The sequence below is a fragment of the Engystomops pustulosus genome, chromosome 2 (assembly GCF_040894005.1).
Source record: "Engystomops pustulosus chromosome 2, aEngPut4.maternal, whole genome shotgun sequence".
In the NCBI taxonomy this organism is placed as follows: Eukaryota; Metazoa; Chordata; class Amphibia; order Anura; family Leptodactylidae; genus Engystomops; species Engystomops pustulosus.
This window is the reverse complement of record NC_092412.1, coordinates 31,701,485-31,723,374: the sequence shown is the minus strand read 5'-3', so window position 1 is coordinate 31,723,374 and position 21,890 is coordinate 31,701,485. Positions and strand designations below refer to the sequence as shown.

Genomic DNA, 21,890 nt, shown 5'->3' with positions numbered 1-21,890 from the left:
GCACTATTGAATGGGTCATTAAAAGGTATGGGGCACTATTGAATGTAGGGGCACTATTCTTCCGTGGGTTCCTCATACACTTGTATGGGAGAACATTGTGGGCATGTTGTGCAATTTGTACTTTCATCATCTCCATTAGATAAGTATGTAATGAATCTTTACAGGGTTTTACAGGGGATGAGCACACATGAACAGCAATATTATGGTCTGTGCCAAACATTGTGCGTTCAGCTCCCCGAAAACCGAACTTCAGTAAGATGTATCGGCGTTCGAGCTCACCCTCACCGATAAATACACCAATTGTGGGTGTCAACCCGATAAATACCTGCAGCACTTTAATGTATTTTTATGGTCCTGACAGTCTGTACCAGACCCCAAAAAGAACCTTTTTTCAAGGTTTTGCCAAACCTGAACTCCTTTGGGTCCGCTCATCTTTGCATCTTATGTTGATTCTGATTATATTACTTTTGCATCATTTACCATGGAGGCAGCCATCTTTCTTGAGTTGTTCAATGGTAAATCATTGTGGGCATGCTCTGTTATCTTTTCTCATCCCCTGTGTTATCTACCTTTTGATTTTTAACATAATATTCTTATTGTAATCCCGTTTCTAATTACAGGCAGTCCCCGGGTTACGTACAAGATAGGCTTTGTAGGTTTGTTCTTAAATTGAATTTGTATGTAAGTCGGATCTGTATACTTATTACCCCAGCCAAAATTTTTTGAGTTTCTGTGACAGTTGGACAGTTACACTGCCCCCCCCCAGTGTACACAGCACAAGCTGAAAAATAACAGAGCCTATCTGCCTGTCATGTCACCTCAGTGGCCATTACATTTCAACCTTTTAGATGACTTTTTTTTGAAAAATATATTTCTCAAACTCATAAAAACTTGGCTAAAATAATAATCCATTTCCTGGTGACACATTCCTTTTAGACTTTGACATTCTTAAATACTTCAGAATTTTGGAAAGGTAATAATTGTCCTCCCTATTATCCGGATTTGGCGTTGTACAGATTTTTGAGCTTCATCATAAACTTGCACAAGTTTTTTTTTTCCCTAAAAACACTATTTTACATACACAGGCACAAAGACACTTTCTTTCCTATTTTCGTTTGAAGTGACTGCGGAATTTCAAAGTAACATTTTTCCCTTAAACAAAACTCGTGGAAACCGAGCGATGTTCCTTGACTCAATCATTTCCTTTTTATCTTCGGTCCAGAGTTGTCTTTTCATTTCCCTTTCTTCTTTCAAAGAATATCGTCTCTCAGCTTCTAATCATTGCATACCAAAGGTATCACCTGATTTCATCGTATTGGCTTAGGGGATCTAATAAGGCGAGCATCTTGTTTCTTTGTTAAAATTTGGACCGAGCGTCAAATGGTATGAAAATTTACCACTCTAACAAGAAACACTGGGCTCTCAATATGCAGTGGAGATTTTTTTTAGCTATCTCCATGCAAGGTTGGTGTTTACTGCATATTGCAGCAAACACTCACTGGTAACACCAGCGATCGCTGTTAGCACCGAATGCAGGTGTTAACCTTTTGAACTCTGCGGTAAAAAGCCAGTGGTGCCCCCACATCTGCTTGCTTCATCACTCCCCTTGACATAATTGGGGAGCGCCGTTCTGTTCCCATGACAGCCTGGGGTCATGCAAAGACCCGAGGCTGTCTAGTTTACCCTATATATTATAATGCGGTTTCACATTGTAATAGATGATGTAGAAACAACCCATATAGTAGTACTGTACTATTGTAGTATATGGTAGATTCAATCAGACAGCCTAGGGTTAAAGTACCCTAGGAGGTCCGAAAAATAATAAAAAGATTTTTTTTAAAGTTAAAAAATAATTTTAAAAAACATAAAAATTCAAATCGCCCCCTTTCCCAATAACTGATATAAAAATAAATAAACAGTAAAAATCATAAACAGGTTAGGTATGACTGAACCCCAAAATGTCTGATCCATCAAAATATAATAATGGTTAAGCCAGTGATGGAAAATAGTCAAAAATGCCACTGTTTCACCATTTTGCAACATATTAAAATGTAATAAAAAGTGATCAAAAGGTCAAAGAGTCCTCAATATGGTAGCATTAAAAAGATCATCTCATTTCGTAAAAAATGACACCACCCACATCTCTGTACACGGAAGTATGAAGAAGTTATTAGCGTGAGAAGATGGCAAAATTATGATATTTTTTTTTTTGGTGCAGGAAGGTTTTAATTTTGGTAAATGTATGAAAACATTATAAAACCTGTATAAATTTGGATTCTCTGTGATCGTACCGACTCAAAGAATAAAGTAAACATGTAATTTAGGGTGCATAGGGAAAAATGTCAAAAACCATGTCCACAAGAATACAGCGTTTTACGTTAGATATTCCGGATCATAAAATGGCTGCAGATGCAGGATCATGTGATCTCTATCTGTCCATGAACGATCGCCCTGCAAGGTCCTAATGATAGTATTCATGAATATTATAAAGTCCTGGCAGGGCGATTGCCGATAGACAGTTAGAGATCACATGACCCTCCATCTGCGGCCATTTTATGGACAGGAATGTCTGGCTGATGAGGTAAAAGACAGGAGGCTTCACTTTAGATATCAAGAAAGCGGAGCAGAACTAGTAATAGATGTATATTGGTAAATTACCTCATATCCGGCCCCAAACACTTACACACAAATTACAAAAACATGTGGTTAAATGGCCAACCCCTTTTTATTGTTTCTTAGGGTTCATTTAAAGGAAATCTACCACCAGGATGAAGGAGTGTAAACCCAGCACACTTGCATACTGGTGTGTGCCCCCTCTGGCAAGATCCTAGCTTTTTAAGCCCTAGATTTTATGAAGAAAAAGGTTTGAAAACTATGCAAATGAGTCTGAGGGGCTCCAGGCTCAATAGATGTCAATGGAGCCTGGAGCCCCTCAGGCTCATTTCACAGTTTATAAAACCATTTTTTTCATAAAAACAAGGGCTGAAGTTAAAAGAAGAGCGGATCCTGTCAGAGGGGGCACACACCAGTATGTCAGTGTGCTTGGTTTACAAGCCTTCCTCCTGGTGGTAGATTTCCTTTAAAGAATTGAGACCCACTGTTGCTAACAGAACCGAATTTCACAGGTTTATACCGAATTTTCCATAGTAAGGTCAGTTATCATGGCTAGCTGATTAGTGAGGGTGCAACTGCTGCGACCCCCACTGACCATGAGAACGGGATTGCCAACTCTCAAAAGAATAGAAATCCTATTATCAGTAATAGGTGGAGCAATGGGATGATTATGCCCCTCCCTCCACACTCCATTTAATGGTTTGGGGATGTCGGAGAAGCCAAGAACAGCTCTCGTCTATCTCTTTCCACCCCCATTAGTGACAATGGCGGACCTCCGTTCTCTGGAGAGATGCGGGTCCAGTTCTCAACGCTGGGTGTACCAGCAGTCAGACCCTCACTGATCAGCTTGTTATCCCTTATCCTCTAGATAGGGGAAAACTTAAATACTTGGGACAACCCCTTTAAGTCCGGATTCCCCATCGCTTTTATAACCTTGAATCTCAAAAAAAACAGTCCCTGATGCAGGGAAAGTAAAATAGTTTGTAGCCCTGAGCCCCCTGCAGTAAGACATGCTGGTGGTTTAAAGGCCCCAACCCCAAATGACAGGTTCCCTCTACTCAAAAAACTTAAATAGCAAATACAAAATTTCATCTAATAGTTTTAATCTTTTTGCGGCGCATTGCAAATGCTAAAAATGAAAAGTATCTATTGAAGTATTTAATTAAACAGAAATGTAGACAAGTCCCCTGTAATGAATGAACAATTAATACGCAGCATAACCTTTATAGGATAAGAAGTGATGCCACGTCTAATTACTGCATAATGGATCATTTTCTATCATTTCCGAGTTTATTTTCTTTTCATCTCCCCATAGAACGTGGACTTTCCGGAGAGATAAGATGGGAGCTGTATGCGGCGTCCTCAGAGGTAGCGGCAGCGCCAGCCAGACACATTTACTTGAATTATAGAGGTCAAGTGAATCCAGAGGCTGCTAACTGAAGCAGAAAGAGATGTTTTTCACTGGATAGTGATAGTTATTTCTCTTACCCGTATACGATTACAGAACGAGCGCTTCGATTTACTTATCTGGTCCATTCGCGATCCAGCGGCGCGTTCTCTGCGCTGGATTCGGGTCCGGCCAGGATTTATTAAGGTAGTTCCTCCGCCGTCCACCAGGTGGCGCTGCTGCGCTGCGCATCGGAACGCGCTGGAGTTCACCGGTTCGGGCTGAGTGAAGGTAAGTGCAAGCTCCACGACACATTTTTTGTTTTAAATGCGGCGGTTTTTCCGAATCCGTCCGGTTTTCGTTTGGCCACGCCCCCCGATTTCCATCGCGTGCATGCCAGCGCCGATGCGCCACAATTCGATCGCGTGCGCCAAAATCCCGGGGCAATTCAGGGGAAATCGGCGCAAATCGGAAATATTCGGGTAACACGTCGGGAAAACGCGTATCGGGCCCTTAGTAAATGACCCCCATTGTTGGTTTGCAGCCAGATCAACACTCAAGACATTTAGGTTATGTTGAGTGAAACGATAAGCAGGATATGTACCATCATATCTTACACCATGTGACAATATTATTTTCTATTTTTTGAAATCTCTTCCAAAAAATCTCAATCGCAACACGAGGTCAATTTTCTTAAAGAAAATCTATTATTTGTTTTTATGCATTGTGAACCAAACATACCTTGAGATGCAGAAACATATCTTGTTCAATCCCTGAACTGAGTGGTTCTGCTAAAAAAGAATTATAAAATGAAGGACCTTGGGAAAGCTTGGTGATGCTGGCTGCCATACATAATTACACATTACACGGAGCTTCCTAAAATATATCCAAAGAGGACTAATCAACCTGAGCTGGATGACTCAGACAGCATCTGGGGGATGGTGCAGAGATTGATTACTTCTGCCTGTCGGGGACAACAGAGTGATGATGTATCTCAGCTTATGCTGTGCAGGGCAAGGCTGGAGCAGTGCATAATTAGGGTAAGAGGAGAAGCACTCACCAAAGGAGCGACAGAGTCTCATTATCATAACTTTATGAATGTTTTTCAGCAAAACCACACAGTTCAGGAATTAAACAAGATATGTTTCTGCATCAGTGTAGCTGCAGCATTCTCAAGGTATGTTTGGGGTATATTGGCTGATGAGTTGAGATATATGGAGGGGACAGGTTGTGGATGGATTTGTAAGTCATGGTTAGTATTTTAAACTGAATTTGTTGTACAATTGATAGCCAGTGGAGTGACTGCAGAGGAGAAGCGAGGAGACTGGTGGATGAGCCGGGCAGCAGAGTTAAGGATATATTGGAAAGGCAGAGTCAGCTGGGAGACCACAGAGAACAATGTTGCAGTTGTCCAAGCAGAAGATGATGAGGGCATGGGCTAGTAATTTTGTAGACGCTGAAGCGGCATCTCACTGGGGCACATGTATTATAAATCCGTCTTTGGCCGTCTGTTTTGGGGACTTTTCTTGGCTTTTCTACTGGTCACATGTATCTTAGCGATTTTTCCGCATTGATACATGTGGCATTTGGTCTTTAGTGAATTTGAGACTTTTTAACACAAAAGTCGCAAATAGTCTCCAAAAGTCGCAATCAGCTCAAAGCTAATTTCTACGCCTGGTCAGGGGCTGCCGTAAGATGTGCACCAAAATCGCAACGTTCACATCTGGATGGAGGTGATAACTCGGAGAACACTGCAAAAAACTAGACAATGGCAAACTTTGAAAAGAGAGACTGTTTTCGGCGCAAGAGAAGTCGCAAATTAGCACAAGCCCCACGAAAAGTCTCAAAAATTAGATTAAGGCTACATTCACACGATGTTTGGCGCCGTACCGTAGTACGGTGGGCCTACATTGGCGGTGTGGAGAGGAGCAGGGTATGAGCAGAGCTCACCCCCACCCCTCTCCATAGGAATATACAGAGCAAGGCACCATATTACTACGGTGCCGCACGTGTGCAACACTGTACCGCTCCCGTACAGGGCCGTGTGCCCATAGAAGGGTATGGGGGACGTATATAAGCCATATATATGTCGGCCGTATATACGTCTCTCATACGTTCATGTGAATGTAGCCTAAAAGGTAATCCAAAAGTTTGATGCTCCACAGAAATTTGTTAAATTTGCATCTCACTGACTTCCTGCAACTATTGGCCAAAGTTAAATCTGTGAGACTTCCTGCTCTGCAGCTATTGGCTGAGGTTGCATCTCACATAACATAGAGGTTAATGGAGATTACTTCCCCCATCACTTTGGCTACAACATCTGACATAAAGAGAGATGCACATCACACAGGTAGGATGTTTAATCCCTTTTTAAAGATGTATTCTATGAATATGAATGTCCAATACAAAAACCCACGATTCTTTAAATAAATGAATATAACAAAGCTAAATATTATTAATCACAAAATGGAGTTTAAATTGTTTGTTTTGATGATTCACAAAATATTATGGCCTCTCTAAAGTAGGTGGGGTTATCTCCAAGATGGTCTCAACAGGATACTACAACTCCCATGACCTATCAGTTCTCAGTAACAGCTCCTCCCTCTTAGTCTCTTCCCCCAGTGATGATGTAACAGACTAACCTGCTCTGTTATCATAGTAATTTTGTGTAACAGACATGACTTCACATTACCCCATAACATTGGCCAAACTTGATGCACTGCAACCAACCGACTACAGCCAAACATAGTGCTGATCACAAGACCAGCCCTGGCAGGTGCAGAACATGTGATCTGGACATGTGCCTGTCAGACATTATATTTTGAAATCTTATATGGTAAAACAAATTACAAACTTAGATGGGCCCCCCAGCAGCTCTGGGCCCAGCCCCTCCAGGGCTGTCGACGGCCCAGTCCCTACTGGTCATATATATATATATATTAAACATTCATTAATTTTCATCTACTTCATTCTAACTTCCCTTCTTGTCTCCCCCCCCCTAAAGATGAGAAAATTTGATACTTCATTGAAGAAATGAATCTTTAAGTAAATGAACTGATCTTTGACTTCCATTAAACACCCGGCACATGAATGTGACACTTAACTCGGCGCAGGCCACTTCAGCTATTGTACTTGTTTGCCTTTTTGGAATGACTGTTCATATCTTGTCCGTCATCATCTTTGTACCTTTGTTCCTCATTTTCCAATGTAATCTAATTTAATACAATATTTAATTAAAATGAAAATCTATTGTCGCTTCTGCCGTCACCTCCTGCCCCATCAGTCTGATCATTACACGTAGCATAAAACAAAGGACGTACAAGTGGCGCAGTCCTGGGCGGGTAGTAAGTGCTCTCTAATAACCGCCGTAGATTTTCATCAAAGAAAAGTGAACTTTGATATACTCGACTGAAGAAAAACTGAACTTTCTCTGCCAATTTATTTAGGAACAAGTGTTACAAAGGATTTAAAGCTTTGGATCTATTTCCTTTACCCGTATATATGAAAGTAAAAGAGGAAGTGACTTTGTCTATCGTTAGGATACAAAAAAAAAAAAAGACCGTTTTGTGTACACAGCTCCTCTGCAGGTCCTTTAATAACAAACTACAAAGTACGAAATGAAGGTTAGGTGGGAGTGAAAAAACGAATGGAAGGGGGGCTGGTGGGTTAGAACCCAGCTAGGGACTGTTTGATGTTACCATAAAGCCACTAAAATTTGCATATTGTAGGTAGTAATAATATGTATAAATTTGCACCCTTTACTTGGACAATACAACGTAGAAAAAATTTTTTAAAGGGTTTTTTTTAACCCGTCCCTAAGGCCTCTTTCACACTTGCATTGCAGATCAAGTCAGAATGCAATGAGTGTAGGGCAGCACGGTGGGTCATTGGTTAGCATTACAGCTGTGCAGTGCTGGGGACCTGGATTCAAGTCCCATCTAGGTCAACATCTGTATAGAGTTTGTTTGTTCTCTCCGTGTTTGTGTGGGTTTCCTTTGGGTCCTCCGGTTTCCTCCCACACTCCAAAAACATACTGGTAGGCTGATTAGATTGTGAGCCCCATTGGGGACAGGGACTGATTTGGCAAACTCTGTGCAGTGTTGTGTAATCTGTAGGCGCTATATATAAATAAAGGAATTATTATTATTAAACTGAAGTTTTTGCCTGTGTTTTCAGTTTTTGCAGAGTCTGTGTTTTCAGAGTCATTAGTGTTTTTGCTTTTTTTAACGTTCTTTTTGTTTTGTGTTTTCCATTCATTTTGATTTTTTTATGCAAGTGTATTTTTCACAAGTGCGTTTTTTCACAATGTGTGAAATCCATTAGGATACTCTTGTCCTATTACAGCAGAATATATGCATTTATAATGACTGCCCGGAATAACTTCCCGATAAGTGTTGCAGCTCTAGTGATCATTGTGCAGCCATGGGCGTGTGCCGCTCCCCTGATGTGCAGGAGGAGGTTCGGGGCAGCTGCGCATGGTGCGTGTGATGTTTCGGGATTATTGTGGCACTGAAAGAGGTAAACTTCATTACACAAGTAAGAACTCTGTATGACAGAATTCAGACGGCCCCTGGGTGACAGAGCCTCAGTGGGCCCCTTTGCAGTGAACTCACTTGGCTGCATTAAAAACCCCCCTCACCCCCCATTGATTCCTTATGTAGACCCTTATGTGGGCCCCCAAGGCGTCCTGGGCTCCAGCACTTTCCAGGTATGCCCAGTGCTGGCCCTGGCCCTACCTACAGGGATGAGGGTGGTTTAGGGGGAAGTATAGGTAATATTGTAATCCCTCCCTAGAAACACACACTTATTGCATGTTTTAATGTGTTTTAAACTGGTGTACCAATAAAATTTGAAGCTATTTATTTGGAACTTTCTAACTGTTCTGGACCAATTTTACGCACCAATCTGGTTAGTTGGATATATGGATTTGTTCGTGGTGTCGGTCCTAAATTATATGGGCCTTATTATTGACAATCATAATCTATATTGAATGAACATATGTGAAAAAGACTCATGACTGTAGTCTATTTTTTTGTATGGCAATTGGTCAGTGAAAAACGCATTGTACTTGCATGTGTCCCAGAGTGCAGTGCGTTTTTGTGCATCTCCATAGACCTGTATGGTGCATATGTGTGAAAAAGTAGAACGTGCTGAGATTTTAACGCATGTTAAAAAAAATTGCAGGGGTGTGAAAAAATTGCAAGTCTGACAAAATCCATTGAATACAATGGGTCAGAGTGCAAAGCGAGTTATCCACGCCAAAAACACATACAGAAAATGTGTTTGAAAAACGCAAGTGTTAAAAAGGCCTTAATTGGTCATTTGACAACTTGGCTGTTCACCTAATGGGTGCTCTGGTTTGACTCTAATACTAAACTAATACAGCAAGTAATGATGTAAGCAATGGTTTTGAACATTGGATGCCCAATAATCTATATAACATTTTTGGGAAAATACCCTATAAAGAAGCACATTTCTGAACTTGTTGAATGCATTGTAATGTCTTTGTTGTTATTGTTTGTTTCCTGTTATTATTTTCCTGATGCCTCAGCACTGCATTACATGGGCAGCTATAATCTGTACCATCTATCCTTGCTGGAAGGACAGTGGCCCACATGTATCAAAAACAGTGCAGTCTGTACTATGTACAGTTTGTCTGTGTAGTGTGCAGGGGGCGCTAGATTCATGAATTGTGTCTTCTTGAATCTGGTGCCCCCTGCACTGCTCGGAAAGTATGCAACAGATTTTTGGTGCGCTTTGTTCATGCTGTAGATTTGTGAAAAATGTAAAGAATTGTGTAAAATTGTGGGTTGGAAACAGATTTGAAGTTGGCTCTGTGCTGTCACAGTCACAGCTCCCATTGACTTCAATGCATCAATTATATTTCTCCTTTGTGGTCTAATCCCCTATACAAAGCTGCGGTGGTTTTTGGACTTGCTCCAATAGGCTTTATGCACTCGTCCCGAAATCTGACCACAGAGCTGTCATTTCTGTTTTGTTCCCAACCGTAGGGTGCAACATTTTGGCATCAAGCCATGAAAAGCACAAAAAAAAATGTATATTTTTTTTTCATTTTAATACCAATTATAGATGCATTGTACAATTAGAACAGCCGGATAATGAATAAATGTGTCATTCCGCATAAAGCGCAACAAACAATGATGTCTCCGTACTAGTCATAAACACATGAACACGACTATACAAATAACATGGGTCCTAAATGGCCGTTATTATTCCATTTTTAGGAAAAGAAAGGAGAGGTTGCCATAGGAACCACTACTATGAAACTTTTAACCAATTGATTTCTAATGCCTCGCAATGACGGAAGAGACGTAAAGGGCAAATACATAAGTAAGAACCAGATATCTTTGGGAGGAGATTCCCTTTATATGACCACCTGTTACTTGCTCTTTACAAAACAGATTTTTACCAGCCATCCTAATTTTATAATAAAATAGGTTTCCATCAATGAATAATATTTTAAATGATTCACCGATATCAGATTGTTGGGTTTCCGGTACCACAAGATCTGTTGTTCTCAGCAGCTGATACATAAAGAATGGAACAAGAAGCAGACAGCTCCATTCTCTGTGTAGTGGGCAGACCCTGTTACTGCACATCACCTGACATTTAATTGATCTGCAATAACTTTGTTTGGCCACTACACAGGAAATGGAGCCATCTACTTCCTGTTCCTCTGCATAGACTATGAAGGGCAGCTGGAGGTTGTCAGACTCCTACCAATTTGATATTGATGAGCTTTCATAAGGCTAGGTTATCATATGTTAAGCTCAGAAAATCCCTTTATCTATAGTATCTACAGGCAAATGTTGTGGTAATTACACGTCTTGAAAGTGAAAGGGGTTTTCCAGACGGAGCACAATAAGTTATCAATATGGAATTGGTAGGTTCTGACACTTAAATAGGATCTTCTGCCTCCATCTCCTATATAATAAACTAAATAATGGTGGTCCAAAGTGTTGAGACCCCATCAATTTGATAGGTCATCAGAATCTCAAGCCTGGAACACCAATTTAAGGGTAGCACCTTCCACGGCTGCCATCCATGGCTGTGCTGCCATAGTCGAACTTTCGTCAAGCATTGACTTTCGAACAATGCTTCTCCTTTTGTCTGTAGGTTTACATATTGGAGTATGATCCAGGAAACCATTGACCTCCACATTCCCATGAACTCAACAACTCGGGTTACAGATGCCTCTACTGGTTAATACCCAACAATCATTACCCTTTGATCATAACCCTGACCTACCCTACCAAAAAATTGTTATCGGTGACGGCAGATGTGTCAAGTGGGAGAGGGGAGTTGTTCTAGTTATTTTGTCCAAACAATGTAGACCATGGGTTGGGTTTAGAGAAGACCGATCAGGACATCTAGGTGGTCCAAACACTCTATAACTCAATACAATAACTTGTTACTAAAGGAAATACATTGAGATCCCAACAATGTACAGGCGGTCCCCTACTTAAGAACACCCGACTTACAGATGACCCCTCTGCTTTACTATAATCCCAGACTGCAATGATCAGCTGTAAAGTGTCTGTAATGAAGCTTTATTGATAATCCTTGGTCCAATTACAGCAAAAAATTTTGAAACTCCAATAATCACTGGGGCAAAAAATTGTCTGGAACTGCAATTAAAACTAAAATATACAGTTCCAACTTACATACAAATTCAACTTAAGCACAAACCTATGGACGCTATCTTGTACATAACCCGGGGTCTGCCTGTACACTATATGCAAAGTTGAGGAGCCCAGCTCCACTATGTCTATATATATTTGATAAGGTAACACAATTTTTTGCCCTTTTTTTTCATTCCGAATCTCCTTCTAACAAGCAGCCAGGGGAATCTGAGTAACTTTTCGGTGTGGGAAATTAATGTAATGGTTAGTCCCCTATGATACGCTGACAATTACTAGAATAACTGTAGACACATCTGATATCTATTTCATGCGCTCAGCTCATGAGGGTTGGCAAGCGGGCGCCATCATAGTTCTTTCTTACACAAATGATTGTTTCTAGCGCCGAAACAATAGCAATTACCCATTATGACGGGAGAAAAGGGATATGAGAGAACAACAGCCGCTAACAATGTGTTAAGCAATAGTGATATGAAATAATTGGTGATTACAGGACGGCGTTATCTCGTCTCAAAGCCTTGTTTCCCCACATTTCTATTAGGCTGGAGATGGTTTCTTTCGATTTTTTTTTTGAGAGAAAACAAACAAATAATACTTTGCGAGAACAAAGGCAGAGCATTCTCTGGATGTCTATCACCGGCTTGTCATCTTCAGTAGATTAGATTAGAGGATGGTAGCCCGGAGGGTGTGTAGGTGACTGCTATCATAGTATTGTCTATGATGTTTGCGCTTCTTTTATATCATATAATATAAAAGGAAAGGTGAGAAAGCTCATCAAAGATCAGACAACATCCAACCCAATGTCAGTAGAAGCCAAGGTTGTCAATATCCGTGTAGAATGATGGACATCTAGTATTCATATATATGTCAGGCTTTGAGTTATTACAGTATGTCAGAAGAAACCTCTCGATCATATCAGGTAAGATCTGCATTTGTGAAGGCCCAAATTTTGGTAAATTGTAAATTGTGAACCCTTTACGTTGTCTTGACCCCTGCAATTTATCTGTCTATGCTTTCTATTATATCTATTTCAAACTCTATGGGGCACATCTACTTACCCAGTCCTGTCGCGATCCCGCAATGCGTTGTCCGACGAGGATTTGGGTCTGCTGTGAATCACTAAGGTTGTGCGCCCGATATCCTGCAGCTGTCGCTGCTGCGCCGAGGTCCGCCGGAGTTCACCTTCTTCTTCCCGGTGCATGTGAGTGCTGATCTTGCGACACAATTTTTTTTTTAATTCCGCGTTTTTTCTGAATCAGTCTGGTTGTCCGACGACCACGCCCCCGATTTCTGTCGCATGGAAGCCGGCGCCGATGCACCACAATCCGATCATGTCCAAAACCCGGGGCAATTCAGTGGAAAGTGGCACAAATTGGAAATATTCGGGAAAACCCGACGGAATCGCAGCCGCAGTAAATGTGGCCCCATGTGAGACATGTAAGAAGGAGAATATTCTTGATTAGGCATAAGTGGACCTGCTCAGGTTAGGGTTTCATCTAGCTCGGTCGACATGAACCTGAAATTTTCTGGTACCTGGCACCTACTTCCACCAGTAACTCCAGTGATCGTTGCTGGTACCAATCACCGATCACTAATAAACAAAGCCGTACTGCAACATTATCCCTAAGATCATCCATCCCAGTGATTTCATCTGATGCGCCTGGACCACTGGAATCTAAGTACAGTCGGCAGCTATACCGGCGATGTTTAAAGAGTTACCGGTGGGGGTGACCTTAAACGCCAAACCTGAACTTCTGGCTGAAGCCCGGATTTGGGTCTCCTCAACCCTAGTTTTGATACCCTATTGCCTTGGTGCACGCTGCTTCCTAAATTAGGTACATGGCTTTGGAACGTCTCCTGGAGGAGCTTTTTCACAGTTTTTTGTCCTCTTCAATTTGTAAATTGTCCTCTCCGTGTTTGCGTGGGTTTCCTCTGGGTTTTCTCCCACACTCCATAACATACATATATTTTGATTAGATTATGTGCCCCATTGGGGCATCTTTGTGCACTATATAAATGAAGGAATTATTATTATCTTGATGTCATCTGAAAATCGAGACTTTCCTCATTAAAGGAAACCTACCATCTGATTTGATGTGTTATGAACCAAACATACCTTGAGAATGCTATTGTGATACTGATTTAGAAACATATCTTGCTTAATCCCTGAATTGAGTGGTTTTGATTAAAAAAAATTATAAAATTATGATAATGATGCAGTGGCACTCCTGTGGCTGCCCTGGCGCTTTTCCTCTTACCCTAATTATGCACTGCTCCAGAGATTGATGTAATCACTGTGTTGTCCCTGACAGGCAGAAGTAATCAATCCCTGCACCATATCCCCAGCTGCTGTGTATGAGTCATCCAGCTCAGGTTGATTAGTCCTGCCTGGACAGTTCTGAACGGCAGCCAGCATGTAACCCAGCTTTCCCAAGGTCCTGAATTTTTTAATTGTTTTTTGAGCAAAACCACTCGGATCAGGGATTAAACAAGATATGTTTCTGCACTAGTACAGCATTCTCAAGATTTGTTTGGTTCACAAAACATAAAAACAAATGGTAGATTTAAAATAACCAGCGGTTAGAGACTAATATTAGGGCCTCTGAAGTGGCACTACCCTGGCAGCCTCTAAAAGTGACTGTAAAAAGTGACAATTGAAAGCCTGGGTCAGTCACCTGTACAATCACATGTGGTATAATTATTCATCAGGTTTTTTTTTTTGGGGGGGGGGGGGGGAAATGATAAATGATTTTGAAAAACAATTTGAAGAGCCAAGATATTTACTCACATGCAAATTGAAGTGTTGCCTCTCTACTAAGGATTCGGCCAAGGCTGTTTGCGGCTATGCACTGGTATTGACCAGAATCCTTCATCTCATTTGGACTGCTGATAATTAAATTTCCATCTATTAATGTGTAGCGGTAATCACTGTCCAAGTCTATTTCTGTTCCATTGCGAAGCCATCTTTAAAAGAAGCAGAAGATGAAGAAAATGAAAATGAAGATAAAGCCACCAGTAAAAAAAATAATAAAATAATAATAAAAAAAAAGGTAAAAAAAGGAAATAAATTTCAAAACATGTTATTATAGTAACGTTTTAGGAGAAGAATACGCAGTGAAAAGAATGATTAATGATGATGTAGGAGGTCTGAAAAGTCACAGCGCCTCTCTCATGCATGGGCGGTGTATGGTATTGCAGGTCAGTCCTAGACATGTAAATACTTTATTTCTATAAAAAAAAAACTATGAATAACAGTAATGTTATTTATGGCAAAAAATGATATGAGAATAACTATGGTGACAACTTTTATTGGGGGGTATGGGAATTATATGAAAGAGGGTTTCCAGCCTATAAATGGTAATGACTGATCCATAGAATAGGCCCTCAATAGTGATGACTAGTGATGAACAAAATTTTGAAAGCTGTTTGGGTACGGGGTGGGTTCTGATCCCAGACTCAACCTATAGCACCCACGATTGGTACCAGCACTGTTTTGGAGTACTATAGGTTTTAGTCTGGGTTTGGTTCTCGAACACGTACCCAAACAGCTTTTAAGTGGGCGTTAACAGTTTCAATGAACCACCGGCACACTAGTGCCGGCACGCACAGATGCACAGCCGCTTAAATATAACTTCAGCAGCATTTAAACAGTTAACGCCCACAACTCAACTGAATTCAGACCTACCTCTGATCTTCTAATGAAGTTCAGGTTTAGGTCAAGTGGCCCTGAACTCACAAAGTTCATTGTGAAGCAGAACTTTTTGGTGTGCGTCCTTTCGTCGGTGTTACCAGTGGGTACCCACTCATCCAGGGTCCTCCCAAACTAGATTGGTTGGGTGACCCAGCATCTACACAGATCGGCTGGAACAGGAAGCAGACAGTGCCGTTCTAGTGATAGTGGGCAGACCAGGTTACTGCAGATCAGCTCCCGTCTATTTGATAGGAACTGAGTTCCATCGACTCCATTCAGCCACTTCACAGAGAGTGTCACTGTATGATTCCTGCTCCACTTTCAATGGGTCAGCTGCAAAGATCTGCTGATTTGGACATTTACTAATCTGATATAGATGACCTATCTTTGGCAACCACATTTTCAACCTCTTTAAGGGACCCAAAACAAATAAACAATAGGAACTAGGGATAGGTTGTCCCTTAAGTCCCATAGAGATAAATGGAGTGATAACATGGAGTGATAGCTGAGAATGTAAACATGTGCCGGCACTGGAGGTCCCAATGGAGAGACCCCTAGTAGTCAGACACTAGGGGTCCGACCACTGAAACATACGATCAAGAAGGAAGGATGAATAAATGAACGACTTCTCCAATTGGAACTGTCATCGGATGTACCTATAACTTGGAGCAGGGGCTCCTCTTGCCTCACAATTTAAGGCCACTTTCTTCTCTCCAGAATCCGTGGGGAAATTAACATTTTCTGGCTCTTGGATAAACACTGGCCCATAATCCACACTCTCTGAAAGAATGAAAATCTTCTGGTTAAAATTAAATTTAAAAAAAATGGAAATTTTAAAAGTAAAACATATATCATTGACACAAAGAAAGCTCCAGCAGGTTAAAGGGAAAATGTCACCAGGAGTGTGATTTTTAGCTGATGCCTTTGTCAGTATTCTAAATCATTTCAGTACTTTATAGTTTAATTCACATTACCTGGCTCCCTGCCAGCAGTGTGTGGTGAGTACCATGGAAGGAGGCAGCTGCAGCCTGTGTAAGTCATCTCTCCTCCACACTCATCTATCTCCCACCTCGTTCCCCACTTCTTGTCATGTGCATTGAGCAGGCAGGAGGGGGAGGGGGATTGTGTGGAGAAGAGGAAGAATGCATGAGGACACACAAGCACAAACAGACTGGGACTCACCACATGCTTCTGGCAGGGAGCCAGGTAATGTCAGTTTAACATCTCATTCCTGGTGAAAGGTTCCCTTTAAGATGCTATAGAATGAACTTCATAAAGTATTGAAGATTATTATTATTTAAATTATTAGAGGTTATTGATAATTATTTGTTTAGTTTGCACATTTTAAAATCTATCTATCTATCTATCTATCTATCTTCTATCAATCTATCTAACTATCTATCTATCTATCTTCTATCTATCTTCTATCTATCTAACTATCCTTTATCTATTATCAATTAACTAAGTTCAAAAAAGTTCCTTTAGGACCAAATACAAATTAGAATTGCCATATTCAAAGAATAGGGGATTGTGGGAGATGGGATTGAGGGATGGAGGACAAAGGGTGAAGGTGAATGAGGGGCATGTGGTGCAGGGATGTTGGGGGGGGGGGGGGGGGGTTGTTACACCAGTCATTAATTTCACATATCTCTCAGTCTATGGCAGTTAGTTACATATTGTGCAGTTATGGTGCTTGTGGCCTCCTCTTCCCCAAGCAGGATGGAACTTTTCTTTCACCTCCCTGGAGCTAAAGTCCTGGAGGAGATCTGAGAGTCTCCTGAAGTGATTGTCGCTGCTGAGTATTTAGAGAAGTGTGACAGGAAGTGGACCCCATCCTCGGGGCCTCCTGGTCCTGGCATTGTTGGTGCAGTCTCCGCTCCCTTAGCACGTACGTCTGTCTATGGTGCCGGATTCCAGGGCCAGTTGTGGGCACTCAGTCTGTAGCCGCTCAGGATTAGAGATGAGCAGATCCAAAATTCCCATTTGGGTTTTCGGGTGCGCCCTTTGATACAAAGACATATTTACGAATGGGGCGCTGAACAGTTAATCCGGCAAATAAATGCCCCTACCTACTAGTCATGGCAGGGATTGTCCAAGGGAAAACCCTTAACCAATCAAAGCCATTGCTAGTTGCTAGACAAGTCAATATGCTGGATTGGCAGGGGTCACATGCGAATCCAGAACCATAACAGGAAGTTCGGGGCTGCTCATCTCTACTCAAGATCTTCTTTCAAAAACGCCTTCTTAGGTACCAATTCAAGGCGCTCTCGACTTTTGATCCATCTGTTAGGTAAACCTAGTGACCCTATTTAAAAAGTTAAATGCTCAATCCAAGTTCATAAAGGCCTCCAAAAATCGCAAATGTGTAATCTGTTACCTGTGGCCAAAAATGTGTCCATGAAGGAGAGCGTAATGTCTTAGAAGAGATAATTTATAGTTGAAGTCATGAGCTTGATGATATTTCAAGATCTCCAGTAAGGACGAAATACAAGGAAATCCTCACAAGTCATGTATTGTTTCCCATTGTTTGGATCAGACAGTATTCCCATCTCAATTTAGTCCTGCCGACTCTAGTTCAGGCCGCCACGCTGTGCTTCCCCCCACACCGGCCGCATACATCATGGTATCTCTGCTATAATTACACCGACTGAACCGAATTCTAAAATGAAACAATATAATATGCAATCCGGCAGAACTGTCACCCAGAGATTAAAAAGAGATTTCTTACCACATAACCGGACGCTCTGTTCTAAAATAGATATTTATAGCTGTTTACAACATGGGATTATAAAGCACTTAAGATGCCTCCATGGGGACGGGTGCTACCATTTCCAAAAGTCACAAGGCCGCTTCACCATGGAGACAAATAGATGGGGCGATTGTGTTCCGCATTCCAAATGTTGTATACGAGTCCTCACAACAGAAGGAGCAGGTCGTGGTGACCGCTCACATCCATCAAATGGACAAAATCTCTTCATTTACAGGTCAATTCACTAAAATACCAAGGGTATCTGCTTGGCATAGATTACTCAAAATACTCCAAAATTTATTGCTGGATAGTTACCGTAATTAAATATTTTTTTTAAAACCCAGAAAAATCTGTAAAACATAACAAAAATAATATCTTCTATTATGTTTATACAGTATTTATTACAGAAGTTTCTCACTTTCACTTAGCGGGGTTTTTTATTTTAAGAATGGAATTTTTGATTTTTCTTAAAGGAAATCTACCATCAGAGTCTAGCATGATAACCAGGGGCACTTACTCATAGATCCAGGCACCAAGATTGTGGTAATCTTCCTATATTTGCTATTCATGGCCTCCTTCATTTTAAAATCAACTTTTGAAATTATTCTAAAGAGCCTCAAAGTTTTCCAGAGCCCTTCTGTGCTAAAGATTCACAGGCTGTTACACAGTGCAGGAGCACTTCCCCCCTCCCGCTGTGAGACTATGGTTGTCAGATGGAGGGGGAAGTGCTGAGGGAGCAGGGGAAAGAGGAGGCAGTGTAACAGCCTGTGAGGCTGCAGCCCTTCTGGTTCATTAGAATAATGGATAACAAAGGAGGCCATGGATAACAAATATACGAAGATTACTACAGTCATGGTGCCGGGTTCTATGAGTAAGTGTCCTTGGTTTATCATGATGGATTTGAATGGTAGATTTCCTTTAATAGCAGAAGTGCTGGAGTGAGATGCAGCAAATTTATTATGAGGCATGTAGATGTTTGATGTCTCCTCATATATTTGGCAGGCCTTCTGCCAGTCCATAAAGAGCAATCTAACCCAGGTTTAGATTTAGGCTGTAATTTACACCAGTTTGCTTTATGAACAATACTAGATCTGCCAGGCTGTGCCCAGTTCCAATAACTCCCACTCATGCAGAACCCCAAAGAAGGTCTTAGGTATGCTCATCAGCAATGAAAAATGAAAGAATACATCAGTTTTTCTTTAGTTTCATCACCAGTATTGTTGAGCAGACCCAAACTCCAAAGTTCTGGTTCGTACCAAACTTTTGCAGGCTGGGTACCCCGGACCCTGAACTGCCCATGTAGTTCGGGTCTGGTTCTGGATGTGGCTCAAACCCCAAATGGGTGCCAACTCCGATTGCAGCTGCTAATCTAAGTTGCCACCCATTGCAGACATTAAGGGGCTCATTTACTAAGGGTCGTGCTGCTCACTTTCGTCGGACTGTGAACCTTTTACGGGGATTACACGGCTTGCACAGGTATTTAACAGGTGTCTACGCTGGGATTGATTCTTTTCTGTCTGGCTTCCATGTGACACAAGGGGATGTGCCGTCAGACGATCCGACTGATTCGGACTGAGTGCAGGATTTAACTTTCAAATTGAGTCGCAAGACATGCACCAGGAAGAAGAAGGTGAACTCTGTCGGACCTGAGCGGAGAAGCGACACATGCAGGATATCGGGCACAAGATCTTAGTGAACTCCGGCGTAAATGTAAGTAAATGTGCCCCTAGATTTTTAAATGCCGCTAGCAAAGTGGCATTTAAATGGCTGTGGATACGCATACAACCGCTCGATCAAACAGGTTTGGGGAGGATTGTCGCACTCTAATGACGTTATCAGTAGCATGACCCTCTGCAAAATGGGGGTGCAATGTAACTTTGCCAGTGGCATTTAAAGAGTTAAGACCCATGATCTGTCCTGGCACTGTGTTACTGGTGTCAATAGTTGGGGGTCTGACCCAAACCCGGACTCTAACAAGTGTTTTAAATTCAGGTCTGCCCGAACTCAGCTGAACATGAATTTTAAAGGGTCCACTCATCACTAATCACGGGCATCTAGTATAATACTATCAAAGCCAATTGGACAGTGTCATGGTATACCAAACCACCCCAAGCTGTGCACCCTTGACTTTGGTTACACTCACTTTTCAATTACCGTATACACTCGAGTATAAGCCGACCCGAGTATAAGCAGAGGCCCCTATTTTTACCACAAAATACTGGGAAAACCTATTGACTCGAGTATAAGCCAAGGGTGGGAAATGCATTGGTCACAGCCTCCCCGGTATATAGCCAGCCAGCCCCTGCCCCAGTGTATATAGCCTGCCAGACCCTGCCCCAGTGTATATAGCCAGCCAGCCCCTGCCCCAGTGTATATAGCCTGCCAGCCCCTGCCCCAGTGTATATAGCCTGCCAGACCCTACCCCAGTGTATATAGCCTGCCAGCCCCTGCCCCAGTGTATATAGCCTGCCAGACCCTACCCCAGTGTATATAGCCTGCCGCCGCTGCCGGACAGATAGCTCAGAAGATATACAGGGATCGCCAGAAAGGTGAGTTTAGATATATTTATTTTTTTGACTCGAGTATAAGCCGAGTTTGGGTTTTTCAGCAAATTTTTTTGTGCTGATAAACTTGGCTTATACTCGAGTATATAAGGTAATTCCTAATTGTAAGGAACAGAACAGCTTTTTGTTTGAGTCTCTACAGTATGTAATCTGGCTCCACACAGTGATAAATTGTCACATAAAGTGTCTATGGTTCCGCGGGGGCGTAACTTAAGTGGGTACAAGAGCCTTAGTGCCGTACTAATGTGTGACGTCCCCATAGGATTAGGCCAAGGCTATGTAAGACATATTATAGACGAAGAGCCTCCTACAGGCTTTATATAGGGGGTCCAGTAGCTTCACGTCTCCGTAGACCCGATGTGCTGAGCTGCTGTGTTTTGTCTCTGCGCCCATATATTTTAGTCCTGACGATTTGGGCTGTCAGAGAAGTAAGACATTCGGCTTTCCAGGCTAATGAATATAAATGATGGCGCTCGTTGGGACATGGGTGGGAGTTTCTACTTGTTGCATTAACATTATGTTTCAGCCTTGCCAGTAATTACTCAACTATCCATATTCAATCTGCATTTACTTTCCTTGTACTTAAGGTGCTGACTCTTCAAGGTCTTTCAATTAACCTATATTACTGCCGATTGAGCCGGCCTAATCCCTAATCAGTTTTTGAGAACTCCGGAATAGCGCTCACAGTGTGCGGACAACTGCTTTAAAAGTAATTCAATCATTTTAATTCAGTCAGACTTTCTTGGATCCAATTACTATTCTGAATTCCTATCTAGACTGGAGTGTATAACGCGCCCGCTAAAAATGTGAAGTGATACATGACATGAAGGATACAGAACCTGTGGTCGGGTCAGACTACTTCTGTGATCCCTAATATCCGGGTCTACATATGACCTGCAATTACAACTCCGTGCATGTTCTGTCATTGAATACAGATTCGTTTTATGTTAAATCTCACCTTAAAGGGATGACATTTTTAACTGGTGACGGTTTCCAATAGTCCATGCAACAATGATTTTAAAAATGGCTTTGCTGGCATTCTGAATGGTTTCAGTACTTTATTAAAAAAAAAATTCCGGTTATTTTTTTTTTTCAATAGTCCCTGCAAAAATGATTTTTGAGAATGGCTTTGTTGACGTTCTGATTGGTTTCAGTACTCTATAAAACTTTATTTCACATTACCTGGCTCCCAGCCAGCACCATCCTGCGAGTCAAGGTGGAAAAA

General features: G+C 41.7%; 1 protein-coding gene across 2 annotated transcripts in view; it reads right to left on the bottom strand.

Moving 5' to 3' along the window:
- The window catches only part of CNTN5 (contactin 5), an 860,183-nt gene that overhangs the window by 247,706 nt on the left and 590,587 nt on the right, over positions 1-21,890 (bottom strand). The window contains exons 6-7 of one of the 2 annotated variants that reach the window (XM_072134178.1): positions 16,009-16,132; positions 14,450-14,625 (exon numbers count right to left, since the gene is read on the bottom strand). The exons of the other annotated variant lie outside the window; for it this stretch is intronic. Coding sequence (XP_071990279.1) covers positions 14,450-14,625; positions 16,009-16,132 — 300 coding nt within the window. The remainder of the gene's footprint in view (positions 1-14,449; positions 14,626-16,008; positions 16,133-21,890) is intronic. 2 annotated transcript variants of the gene reach the window in all.